We start from the raw sequence: 13,754 nt of genomic DNA, 5'->3' as shown, positions 1-13,754 counted from the left end.
GAATTGGTAGAAGTAGTATGGTCGGAATGATTTGGTGTCAAATACATCAAACACATGGTTTCCAGGTGTTTGGTGCCATTCCATTTGCTCCGCTCCTACCATTATTATGAGCCGCTCTCCCCTCAGCAGCCTCCACTGTTAATTAACTGCTGTACCTATCTATGGTCAGTGGCCCAAAGGAAAAGTCTATGACTTTATCAAATAGCTTTGTGAGCAGATGGTCATAGCCAGGTAAATAATCCCAATCCCAGTTAGGAGTACTGGATGATAATCCAAGACACACCCTGCTGTAATCAAACCTTCCTCCATCCCCCCTCGCCAGATAAAAAATCTGTTACAGGATTCGGCTCTGTGCTCCCCCAGACAGAGATTGAATCATCCAGACGTATTGCACAGTATGCTGGAGCAGATGGATGTAATATTTCACAATGTTCCAGTTTCCTGGGGGAAAAAAAGATAGCTACGTCTGTAATGAATGTCTCCATGCTGTTACTTCTAATATTTGTATGGTTTCCCTACCTCAGGTTCTTATCCTGTAATAATAATAATGCTCTCTGTCTAAATCAGGGGTTCCTAAACCTTTTCGCTCAGGCCCCCCCCCCCCCCCCCCTTCCAGCATTGGGGAACATCCCAAGCCCCCCCCCCCGTCTATTTCTATATGCACCTGCACTTTTCATGACACAAACTGTTCATAACCCTCTTGTTGGCGGAGAGAACATTTTGCAGGTTTTAAAGCTAATTTCCTGTACACATTTTTTTCATGGAGTGAAGAGAAAATATAGCTCATTTTTCTACAATTCTGTATATCTTGCCATGTCTAATGTGTAGTCATGTGATATTTGAGTGACTCGAACATTACAAAAAAATCTATGGGCTAAAAAAACCCAGCAAAAAACATTAACTGACATGGGCTAGTTGATCTGGACAATTCTGACAAGTTATAAATAGCTCTCTAATGTATGCGATGACTGACATGGCAAGAGAGAAAACAGATGATGCAATACCCAATTTCAAAATTGTACATTTTGCAATATTCTACAAATACAACTTTCAAGAGTAAGTTGAAAGCCGGACTGAGTCGTCGTCGAAGCGTGGGTAATGTATACTCCTCCCCTCCCCTCTCCTCACTGTCAGAGACCGTTCTAGAATTAGCCAGCAGTCGTTTAGCCCCGTGGGGAATGAAGGAGGAAGCCTCCTCTTTATCTCTGGTGTGCATGACACAATACATCAATTATAGGCATTTTGGAAGGAGCTGTTTGTCCCTAATTGGGAAACCTGAGGATGCCTGGATGGGGTGCGAGTTAGCAGGGGGATGGAGATGGGAACTAAAATGGCCCCTGAAATTTTGACTTTAATTTCATCAGCTGGGCCGGTCTAATTGCCTGCGTTTCCTAATTTATGTTCTTTACTGTGCTGCTGTACTTTATCTGTTTTCTGACTGTTCCTTTCTTCTCTTCCTCCCTTCGTCCTATCTCTTCAAACTTCTCTCCTCTCTTCTCGTCAACAATCTTTCACTTTCCTCCCTCCCGCACTCTTTCATCACTTCTCTCCCGCTGTCGCTCCTTCTCCTACCTCTTCTCGTCCATGCCTTCTCTCTCCCTCTCTCTTCTCTTCCCTCCCATCCCTCCATCCAGGATATTCGTGGTGGGGATCGGCTTCTTCAGCCTGTGTTTTCTAATGACCTCCCTGGGGGGCCAGTTCTCAGCCAAGAGGCTTGGGGACTCCCCCTTCACCATCCGGACAGAAGGTAGAGAAAATACACTATTTGTGTGTGTGAGTGCCTGTGGGTCGCTGGCCCTATCTAAGTAGAGCTGTGGGAGTTTGTCTATTGGAGGTTGTCTAGTCAGAGGGAGCTGTGGGTGGGGTGTTACAGTAGGTCACACAGAAACACCATTACTCCTACCCTGTGGCACTGCACAGAAAAGAGACATATCTCTGTATGAGTGCAGTATACTGCATCGCTTCTAAGGGAGCATTGGTCTGCATGCACACTGCAGCAGCATCGAAGGCAGACTCACTCTGTCTGGTTTGAGTCCATCAACACCTACTGTATGTACAGTAACCCTGGAGAATCATCAGGAGTCTGGTAAGAGTCTTCTGAAGGCTTTTGTGAGAGGCTGAGTCTCTGAAGGCTGTGTACTGCCGCTTAATAATATCTCACCACAGAAATCTCATTATTACATTGGCCGACTGCAGACGTCACATGACCTCGACTGAGGCCTCAGGCCAATGACGGGACGGGAAAGAGCTGTGTCTAATCCCCCCACGTCTCCTACTCTACGAGGTGTGAACTGTGAAGTCAGGGATGGGTCCTCTCTGGCGAGCAGCTGTCCCTGCCACTGCCTGAGTAAAAAATAAGAGGCGATTTAGGTCCTTTAGCCGAGGATGAACAACTCATAAGGGAGGATAATCTGATCTAAAGCCCTTCTAACTCTGAGAGAGGATGTTGTAGGGTTGAGGTGTGTGTGTGTGTGTGTGTGTGTGTGTGTGTGTGTGTGTGTGTGTGTGTGTGTGTGTGTGTGTGTGTGTGTGTGTGTGTGTGAGCACACCTGATTAATTAACCACTCATGCGCTGTTGCCTGGGGAGACATCTGGACTGAGCTCATTAAGAGCTGCCGAGGGTCCAACCTAGAAGTTTACCACAGGAGTTTGTGTGTGTGTTTGTGTGCGTGCGTGCGTGCGTGTGAAAACCCTGTCGGTGTGTGTGTGTCAGATGAATTGGCAGAAAATGAATGGGGCGACAGCAGCAATGTGGGACCAGATTTAGAAGAGAGAGATGGAGAGCTGGTTCCATCTGCTCTCTCTAAGTTCGCCCTGGAAACAAGTGGCCCTTTAATTCTGCCGGCGAGCACCACCTGCAGAACCACTGGTCTAGCTAAGACACACACACACACACACACACACATACACACACACTCACTTTGTGCCAGTGGTCTCTATAATGTTATTTTTGTTGAAGGACCTCAACGTTTATTTTGACTGAGTACACTTCCATCCTCAGCTCTGGTGTCGAGAGAATAGTGCCTTGTTACCGCTCTTCCTGAGGGGATTCAAGGTGACAGAAAAACGCTAGTCCAAAACATCGGAGCTTCCAAATCTTCCTACAAAAACACCATTACAGAGTGTGACTAGCATTAGTCTGTCCCCTTGAATCCCCTCAGGAAGAGCGGTAACAAGGCGCTATTCTCTCGACACCAGAGCTGAGGATGGAAGTGTACTCAGTCCAAAATAAGCTACATAATAAGTACATGGAGAAACCTCGAGTATATCCTCATTGATGTTGATAGTCCATTGTTGTACACAGACATTTACCCACTCAAACGACAGGTGGAGAATTTGTGTTTCGGGGAGCTTTGTTACCAGAGCTAGCAGTACTGATGCCAGATGTTCTCAATGGGAGGGTATTAGTAGAATTCCTATTCCCTTGTTACAGCGACAGGGTCTCCTCTTCTCCTCTCGCTTCCATGGATTATCAGCCTTCACTGTGGGCCTTGCCTCACTGGGCTCTGCTGAAATCCGCTCTCTCCGCTCTCTCTCCAGCCCTGCGTGTTACAGACACACTGAGTCAACCAGCCCTGCGTGTTACAGACGCACTGAGTCAACCAGCCCTGCGTGTTTCAGACACACTGAGTCAACCAGCCCTGCGTGTTACAGACACACTGAGTCAACCAGCCCTGCGTGTTTCAGACACACTGAGTCAACCAGCCCTGCGTGTTTCAGACACACTGAGTCAACCAGCCCTGCGTGTTACAGACACACTGAGTCAACCAGCCCTGCGTGTTTCAGACACACTGAGTCAACCAGCCCTGCGTGTTACAGACACACTGAGTCAACCAGCCCTGCGTGTTTCAGACACACTGAGTCAACCAGCCCTGCGTGTTTCAGACACACTGAGTCAACCAGCCCTGCGTGTTACAGACACACTGAGTCAACCAGCCCTGCGTGTTTCAGACACACTGAGTCAACCAGTCCTGCGTGTTACAGACACACTGAGTCAACCAGCCCTGCGTGTTTCAGACACACTGAGTCAACCAGCCCTGCGTGTTACAGACACACCGAGTCAACCAGCCCTGCGTGTTACAGACACACCGAGTCAACCAGCCCTGCGTGTTACAGACACACCGAGTCAACCAGCCCTGCGTGTTACAGACACACCGAGTCAACCAGCCCTGCGTGTTACAGACACACCGAGTCAACCAGCCCTGCGTGTTACAGATACACCGAGTCAACCAGCCCTGCGTGTTACAGACACACTGAGTCAACCAGCCCTGCGTGTTACAGACACACCGAGTCAACCAGCCCTGCGTGTTACAGACACACCGAGTCAACCAGCCCTGCGTGTTACAGACACACTGAGTCAACCAGCCCTGCGTGTTACAGACACACTGAGTCAACCAGCCCTGCGTGTTACAGACACACTGAGTCAACCAGCCCTGCGTGTTACAGACACACCGAGTCAACCAGCCCTGCGTGTTACAGACACACTGAGTCAACCAGCCCTGCGTGTTACAGACACACCGAGTCAACCAGCCCTGCGTGTTACAGACACACTGAGTCAACCAGCCCTGCGTGTTACAGACACACTGAGTCAACCAGCCCTGCGTGTTACAGACAGAGAAAAGAATGAGGAAACGAGAGAATGGAGGAGGGATAGAGAATGGAGGAGGGATAGAGAATGGAGGAGGGATAGAGAATGGAGGAGGGGTAGAGAATGGAGGAGGGATAGAGAATGGAGGAGGGATAGAGAATGGAGGAGGGATAGAGAATGGAGGAGGGATAGAGAATGGAGGAGGGATAGAGAATGGAGGAGGGGTAGAGAATGGAGGAGGGATAGAGAATGGAGGAGGGATAGAGAATGGAGGAGGGGTAGAGAATGGAGGAGGGATAGAGAATGGAGGAGGGGTAGAGAATGGAGGAGGGGTAGAGAATGGAGGAGGGGTAGAGAATGGAGGAGGGATAGAGAATGGAGGAGGATAGAGAATAGAGAATGGAGGAGGGATAGAGAAGGAGGAGGGATAGAGAATGGAGGAGGGATAGAGAATGGAGGAGGGATAGAGAATGGAGGAGGGATAGAGAATGGAGGAGGGTAGAGAATGGAGGAGGGATAGAGAATGGAGGAGGGATAGAGAATGGAGGAGGGGTAGAGAATGGAGGAGGGATAGAGAATGGAGGAGGGGTAGAGAATGGAGGAGGGATAGAGAATGGAGGAGGGATAGAGAATGGAGGAGGGGTAGAGAATGGAGGAGGGGTAGAGAATGGAGGAGGGGTAGAGAATGGAGGAGGGATAGAGAATGGAGGAGGGGTAGAGAATGGAGGAGGGGATAGAGAATGGAGGAGGGATAGAGAATGGAGGAGGGGTAGAGAATGGAGGAGGGGTAGAGAATGGAGGAGGGGTAGAGAATGGAGGAGGGATAGAGAATGGAGGAGGGATAGAGAATGGAGGAGGGATAGAGAATGGAGGAGGGATAGAGAATGGAGGAGGGGTAGAGAATGGAGGAGGGATAGAGAATGGAGGAGGGGTAGAGAATGGAGGAGGGATAGAGAATGGAGGAGGGATAGAGAATGGAGGAGGGGTAGAGAATGGAGGAGGGGTAGAGAATGGAGGAGGGGTAGAGAATGGAGGAGGGATAGAGAATGGAGGAGGGATAGAGAATGGAGGAGGGATAGAGAATGGAGGAGGGATAGAGAATGGAGGAGGGATAGAGAATGGAGGAGGGGTAGAGCATGGAGGAGGGGTAGAGAATGGAGGAGGGGTAGAGAATGGAGGAGGGATAGAGAATGGAGGAGGGATAGAGAATGGAGGAGGGATAGAGAATGGAGGAGGGATAGAGAATGGAGGAGGGGTAGAGAATGGAGGAGGGGTAGAGCATGGAGGAGGGGTAGAGAATGGAGGAGGGGTAGAGCATGGAGGAGGGGTAGAGCATGGAGGAGGGGTAGAGAATGGAGGAGGGATAGAGAATGGAGGAAGGATAGAGAATGGAGGAGGGATAGAGAATGGAGGAGGGGTAGAGAATGGAGGAGGGATAGAGAATGGAGGAGGGATAGAGAATGGAGGAGGGGTAGAGAATGGAGGAGGGATAGAGAATGGAGGAGGGATAGAGAATGGAGGAGGGATAGAGAATGGAGGAGGGATAGAGAATGGAGGAGGGATAGAGAATGGAGGAGGGATAGAGAATGGAGGAGGGATAGAGAATGGAGGAGGGGTAGAGAATGGAGGAGGGATAGAGAATGGAGGAGGGATAGAGAATGGAGGAGGGATAGAGAATGGAGGAGGGGTAGAGCATGGAGGAGGGGTAGAGCATGGAGGAGGGGTAGAGAATGGAGGAGGGATAGAGAATGGAGGAGGGATAGAGAATGGAGGAGGGATAGAGAATGGAGGAGGGGTAGAGCATGGAGGAGGGGTAGAGAATGGGAGGGTAGAGAATGGAGGAGGGATAGAGAATGGAGGAGGGATAGAGAATGGAGGAGGGATAGAGAATGGAGGAGGGATAGAGAATGGAGGAGGGATAGAGAATGGAGGAGGGGTAGAGCATGGAGGAGGGGTAGAGAATGGAGGAGGGGTAGAGAATGGAGGAGGGGTAGAGAATGGAGGAGGGATAGAGAATGGAGGAGGGATAGAGAATGGAGGAGGGGTAGAGCATGGAGGAGGGGTAGAGAATGGAGGAGGGATAGAGAATGGAGGAGGGGTAGAGAATGGAGGAGGGGTAGAGAATGGAGGAGGGATAGAGAATGGAGGAGGGGTAGAGCATGGAGGAATTACTGTAGACTGTTAGAGGGATGAATTGAGAGGAAGTAGAAGGTATAATTAAGAGATCTGCATTTAAAATAAGTTTCTACAAGAACCAGAAAAGAGAGGATGGACTGCATAAAGAAAAGGGAGTAATTAGATGCAAATGACAGAGAGAAAGGAGGAAGAAGAAAGGAATTTAACATGAATTTAAGTAAGATACTGTTTGGAGACGACTGGATCAAAGGCAGTTCCCATTTCTGCCCTGCAGTTTACAGTGATAACAAGGCGACAGTCTCTTATGCCCCGAACCGCAATGTTTCACTTTCAGTGCTATATTTGTCTAAGAGCTAGCTTACTCAGTGTGTATTGTCTCCCTAGTGGGACAAAGAGCTACAACCCTCCTCCCTGAGTTCCTGTTTGCATCCCAAATTGCACCCTATTCCCTAATTAGTGCACTACTTTTGTCCAGGGCATATGTGACTCTGGTCAAAAGTAGTGGACTATATAGGAAATAGGGTGCCGTCTGGGAGGCAGACTCTGTCTCGACAGATTAATGTAATAGCTCCCTATGTGGCTAAGGAGATGGAGCGGGTCCCAGTACCAGCCATAACAAGAGCCGTTTAACTAAAGAGTCTGCTGAGAACAGCACACTGTGGAATATCATTGCTCAGTATCATTGTAATGATAGCACGCTATATCATTGTTATGATAGGGCTTAGAGCAATTGACTTGTCATGTGGGACAAGGGGATGAGACATATTGTGTAGCTGACCAATAGATGGGGAGATAATTGTCAATGGAGATGTGAAAAGGTGCTGCTTTAACATGTGAAGACTGTGAGGAAGGATGCTGTAGTCCATTATCAGTAACCATTATCATCGGTCGGCCACATTGCACAAAGACAGTTGGAAGGCCACGAAAGCGGTGCTCTGCCATTTGACAATAAAGTTGTGATAAAGACATGCATAGAAGCTCTAGCCTATTATCAGGAACTATAGTCCTCGTTAGTACACTAGAAAAGTGAGGCCATACATGTTGTTTATCAGTGCGATCGCCTTACCCCCCCCCCCCCCCCCCCCCCAGTGCCTTTCCTCATCAGCGTGTGTCGAGCAAATCTTGCATGACAATCTCGTGCTATAGCCTCCACAGGAAGTACAATGATGAGGGGAGAGCAGCATCAGGAGCACTTCCTGCTTTGCTTCAGGCCAGTTTAGCTTGCATGGAGTGTACGGTACATGCCTGTATATATTTGCAGGTGAATTGTAAGAAAGTAGATTGGATAGAGACTCTGGAGGCATTTGTAATGTTATGTTTGTAATGTGCAGATCCGCAGGCTACATAGTATGTGTCTGATTGCACCATGTAATATAGATAATGAAGATAAGACTAGATTTCTTCCATACTCTGCAGATGTCTGCATCCTGTGAGCTGTTACTAACCGGTTCGGTGGACAATTGTGATGTGCCAAGAGCAAAATATTCTGCACTTCAGTTGAGCACTTCTGTCTCGACATGTACACCAATTCCTCGCTGTATAACTACAGTAAACCTATTGCCTCTCTTTGCAATCACCAGCTTGCCAACATTTGCCCCCAATCTGTTTCCCTGAAACCGCAGCCCAGCCATAGTGCCAGAAGGTGCATGTTAATGGAAAAAATATATCCTCTCTCAACAGGCCTATACTCCTGTGGCATAAGCACTGTTCCCGTCTCGTTCTTAATGAGGAATTTCCATGCAAAACATTATCTCATATTCGTTCCATACTAGCAAGGTGACTGCAACACTATAGCCGCCTCAATTACCTTGTCAACTGCACGACGCGCATCCGGCTTTGTCCATAGGTTTCTAGCTCATTGCTTCTCCCCCGACTGACTCCCTCTCCTCTTCTTCCCTCTCTTCTCTCCCTCCCCCTCTTTCCCTCGGAGATGAATACATTAATCAATTGCCTGGAGTGAGACTGAATGCTAATTGTGAGGCAAACAGCTACATCTGCTAGCACTGCTGAGGTATTCATTATGACTTTTTTCCCTTTCTTATCTTTCTTTCTTTCTTTCTTTCACTATGCTGTCGGTGTCGAAGATTGTTCACCGCGGGCCCTCGCAGCTGGAAGAATGCTCCCTGCCTTTGTTTGAAAGTGACAGTAATGATCGCTCTGAGGCGAGAGGAATTCATTTATTTGACACGGAAAAAAGGAGAAAAAAAAGAATGAAAACTAGCCTTTGAACCAGGCCCCGCTATCTTAAAAGCGGCGAAGCCGGCTCCCAAAACAAAGGAAGCTCTAAGTTTCAGGGGTTAGAATGTGCCCACTCAGTGAGAGGCAGTGTCAAACAGAACCCTCTCATTTAGGCTCTGCAACCGCTCGCTGTTTTGCCGAACTCTCCCAATTAAAGTAGATACAGGGAATGCTGCTGCTAACGCTAGGTTATGCTAAACTGACCAAGACGCACATCCAACAACACATAACACCTCACATAAATCTGCCCATAAACAATGACAATTTCTCTCAACCAGTGGCATATGGGCTTTTTAGGTGAACTCTGATGCCGCCCCGTGATAAGCAGTGCTCATTTTGTCAAAGGCAGGGGTGCAAAATATTTATCTTGTCCATTCCCAGCGCGCCTCTCCAGAGTGCTGTTGGAGAGACGCACCGCTGCAGCGCTCCACCAAAATGATCTAACATAAATCATGTAGCCTATAGCCTGCAGTAGAAAGATCACTTCAAATAGCCTAACCCCATGGGCCCAAAAAATAAACAATTTTCTTCGATGTGAGTATGACATGTGGCTACTGGTGTTGTGGAGTTTCACCCCGTCTGGGCTAAATTGTCATAATAATCAGTGATTTCAAGTTTCTATTCTATTTTTAACAAGCTGCATCATAGCTAAGATAATACTTCTGCATTTCCCACTGTGCCTAACACATGGATGGACATTCATAAAATTCCATTGCGGGCCGACAGTGTAAACTACACTCTTCCCTGTGGCTCAGTTGGTAGAGCATTGTGTTTGCAATGCCAGCATGGTATGTGCAACGCCAGGGTTGTGGGTTCGATTCCCATGGGGGGCCAGTATAAAAAAAAATGCATGAAATGTATGTATTCACTACTGTAAGTTGCTCTGGATAAGAGCGTCTGCAAAATGTAAATGTACACTATTTTAGTTTTGCGGGGGAGGAGGGCGGCAATTTTTGGGGTCTCGTCTAGGGCGGTAGAACAGCCAGGACTGGGCCTGGGCCTAGTCACTGGGAAACATCCAAGAAGCTCTCATATACAGTAGTAGATAGTAAAATGCTAACTCTAAGATGTTAGTGCCTGATATCCAGCATGCACAGTGCGTAGGCAGGAAACTATCCAAGCAGCGCTCATATACAGTAGTAGATAGGAGGATGCTAATGCTGCAATGCTAGGGACTGGCAGACATACAGCATGCTAATTGTTAGCGCCTGCTACACAGTATGCTAAGATGTTAGCACCTGATAAGCAGTATGCTAAGATGTTAGCACCTGATACACAATATGCTAAGATGTTAGCGCAAGACATACAGTATGCTAAGACGTTAGCGCATGACATACAGTATGCTAAGATGTTATCGCATGACATATAGTATGCTAAGATGTTAACGCATGATACACAATATGCTAAGATGTTAGCACCTGATATATTCACTGCATGTAGGCTTAGTTTCCAGGAGACTAGCAAGCAGTGCTCATTCATATGGTAGTACACTGCTGGGAGGCTTCACCCAGTACTCTCCAGTGCTATTTCAGGAAGCTGAAGGAGGACAGGATATGACATGGGTGCCCCTCAGGGCAGCACGGGGAGAGAGAGGACATGATCCAGACAACTACTACTGGAGCTGTGACTTCTCTCTCTCCTCTCTCCCTGCCCTCATTTCCCATTTCATCTTTAATGCACTACATTCAAGTTGGAGGAAGATTTGCGCTTCTCTCCTCTCTCTCTTGCCTTCAGTGTCCTTCCACCTCTATATCTCGCACTCAATCATCTCTCAGCTGACTCTTCACTTTCCATCCTTCATACCTCTCTGTTCATTTCTTTCACCTCTCTCTCTCTCTGTATCTCTCTCCACCTCTCATTTCATAGAAACTCGTCCCTCATTATACACACTGTCAGAGTCATGTCACAGGATGGACAGTCAACGATGTTGAATTTAGTGGAGCGAATGAAAAAAACTAGAGGAGAGGGTAAGCCCCAGTGCAATAGGGAGAGGTTGATGACTCATCCTCTCTGTCTGTCTGTCTGTCTGTCTGTCTGTCTGTCTGTCTGTCTGTCTGTCTGTCTGTCTGTCTGTCTGTCTGTCTGTCTGTCTGTCTGTCTGTCTGTCTGTCTGTCTGTCTTGTCTTGTCTTGTCTTGTCTTGTCTTGTCTGTGTCAATTCCCATTGAATCTTTTACCACCCTGGAGGGTGTACAGACAACCAAAGCCAGCCCTGCCAGCTGATTCCAACGTGAAAAGAAATTCAAAAGAACAAAAGAAAAACAGACCTGTGAATAGAAGGAAAGATGAGTCTCTCTGAGCCTGGCGGAGCAGTTAGACAGGTTGACTTGAGTGTGAGATGTGTTTCAAGGCCCCAGTTGGAGCGTTTGCCAGCGGAGACTGTCACTGAGCTCCTGTGAAGCTTTTCTCTCAGATGGAGAGAGGACAATTGTTGGGAATTGAGCGAGCACAAACACACACCCTCCATCTCTCTCTGTCTCTCTCACACACAAACATGTACATGCACGCACACACACACACAATCTCTGTCTCTCTTTCTCACACACACACACACACACACACACCTCAGCTGCCAACAATCGCAGGCACCGCCAATATTAGCTGTCATGTTTTGCATTTCTCACAGCGGCGTGATAACGCCTTTACGCATCCCGCTGTTGCCTCCAGTGTTTACAACATCTCACTGTGATGGAGCTGTCACTCACAACCCTAACAGCCCCTAATGCCGAGCTCTTATCTCCTAGCCTCCACAACACATCTCCCCTCTGGAACATTATTAACATCAGCAAGACAACAGAGCTGATCGTGGACTACAGGAAATGGAGGGGCGAGCACGCCCCCATCCACATCGACGGGCTGTAGTGGAGCAGGTCGAGAGCTTCAAGTTCCTTGGTGTCCACATCACTAAGGAATTAACATGGTCCATACACACCCACACAGTTGTGAACTGTGGCACGACAGCACCTCTTCGCCCTAGGAGGCTGAAAATATTTGGCATGGGCCCTCTTATCCTCAAAAGATCCACAGCTGCACCACTGAGAGCATCTTGACTGGCTGCATCACCGCTTGGTACGGCAACTGCAAGGCACCCGATCACAAGGCACTACAGAGGGTGGTGAGTATGGCCCAGTACAGTACATCCTGCCATCCAGGACCTGTATACCAGGCGGTGTCAGAGGAAGGCCCTAAAAATCTTCAGACTCCAGCCACCCAAGCCATAGACTGTTCTCTCTGTTATCACACGGGAAGCCGTACCAGTGCACAAAGTCTGGAACTAACAGGACCCTGAACAACGTCTACCCCCAAGCTATAAGACTGCTAAACAAGACTGCTAAATAGCTAATCAAATGGCTACCCGGACAACCTGCATTGACCCTTTTTTGCACCAACTCTCTTCCACCAACTCTGTGCACACATACACACATACTTACACTGACACCCCAACACACACTACATAAGCCCACACACATAACACGCGCACACATGCCTATTGACGCCACACTCACACACACACACTTTCACACTCATCACATAACTGCTGCTACAGTCAATTATCTATCCTGCTGCCTAGTCACTTTACCCCTACCTATATGTACATATCTACCTCAATTACCTCGTACCCCTGCACATCGACTCGGTACTCCCTGTATATAGTCATGTTATTACCTGGTACTCTCTATGTAGTCATGTTATTACCTGGTATTCCCTGTATTTAATCATGTTATTACCCGGAACTCCCTGTATATAGCCATGTTATTACCTGGTACTCCCTGTATATAGCCATGTTATTACCTGGTACTCCCTGTGTATAGCCATGTTATTACCTGGTACTTCCTGTGTATAGCCATGTTATTTTTACTCTTTGCTGTGTATTTACTTATTCCTTATTTATTATGTCACTAATGACCCGTAAGCAAGCGTTCCCCTTTTAGTCTACACTTGTTGTTTACGAAGCATGTGACACATACCATTTGACTTGATTTAATGATCAGTAATCACCAGGTGCATCTTTCCTTGATGCTTCAAGAGGCGTCCTCTCTTTTTATGGACAGTGTGAGTTTTGGAATTAGAACAGGGAATGCCTTAAGTGGGTGCCATATGGTCATGTCTTTGTTTTGCCCGTGTGTAATTAATGAGAGAGATCAACATTAAGAATTGATCCCCCTTTCATTTTGAGTTCTTGGGGAAGCAGAGCCAGAAAAGAGGGCGTGGTAGGCTAGGACTTTAAGTGTAAGAGTATTTTGACACAGACCCATTTTGACCTCCCACTACCAACTTGCTATGCTGTAGAAACAATTTTCTGATACGGAACAGCATGAAAGAATGTAACCATGAACATAACAATAGTACTGTTGCTGTGGAATATACACACACACAGAAATACACACACACACAAACACACACACACACAAACAAAGAGTAGAGTAAAAAATCCTTGTTGTGCCATGGTCACATCGCATATCAATCAAAATGGTCTGCAAGGTAAGAATCTGTGATAATGCAAAGTTATTGGAAAAATACATTATTTTTTTTCATCCAAGGCTGTTTCTCTATTTTGACTACTTTGTGGGCCTTGGAGCACAAGCCCTGGGTTTGAACATGGGAGCCTTCACATACTTTAAAGTGGCCCTCTTACTCTAAAAGGGCCCATTACGACAAAACAGGCTTTTCAAAACATTTCGCTGTATAACATCCATCCATAGGATACGGTGTCCATATTAAGACAAAATGAGACTGAGGCTGTCCTAACATGGACACTGTACATAACAATCATTTACACTGAGCATACCAAA

At 47.4% G+C, this 13,754-nt stretch overlaps 1 protein-coding gene across 5 annotated transcripts in view; it reads left to right on the top strand.

Moving 5' to 3' along the window:
- Positions 1–13,754, top strand: part of LOC115178308 (alpha-1,6-mannosylglycoprotein 6-beta-N-acetylglucosaminyltransferase B) — a 159,942-nt gene that overhangs the window by 5,808 nt on the left and 140,380 nt on the right. For 4 of the 5 annotated variants that reach the window (XM_029739428.1, XM_029739426.1, XM_029739425.1 and 1 more), the window contains exon 2: positions 1,635–1,747. The exons of the other annotated variant lie outside the window; for it this stretch is intronic. In XM_029739428.1, coding sequence (XP_029595288.1) covers positions 1,635–1,747 — 113 coding nt within the window. The remainder of the gene's footprint in view (positions 1–1,634; positions 1,748–13,754) is intronic. 5 annotated transcript variants of the gene reach the window in all.

Source organism: Salmo trutta, chromosome 38 (genome assembly GCF_901001165.1).
Source record: "Salmo trutta chromosome 38, fSalTru1.1, whole genome shotgun sequence".
Classification (NCBI taxonomy): Eukaryota; Metazoa; Chordata; class Actinopteri; order Salmoniformes; family Salmonidae; genus Salmo; species Salmo trutta.
Note: the sequence above shows the minus strand (reverse complement) of the source record. Positions and strands in the feature narration are given on the sequence as shown.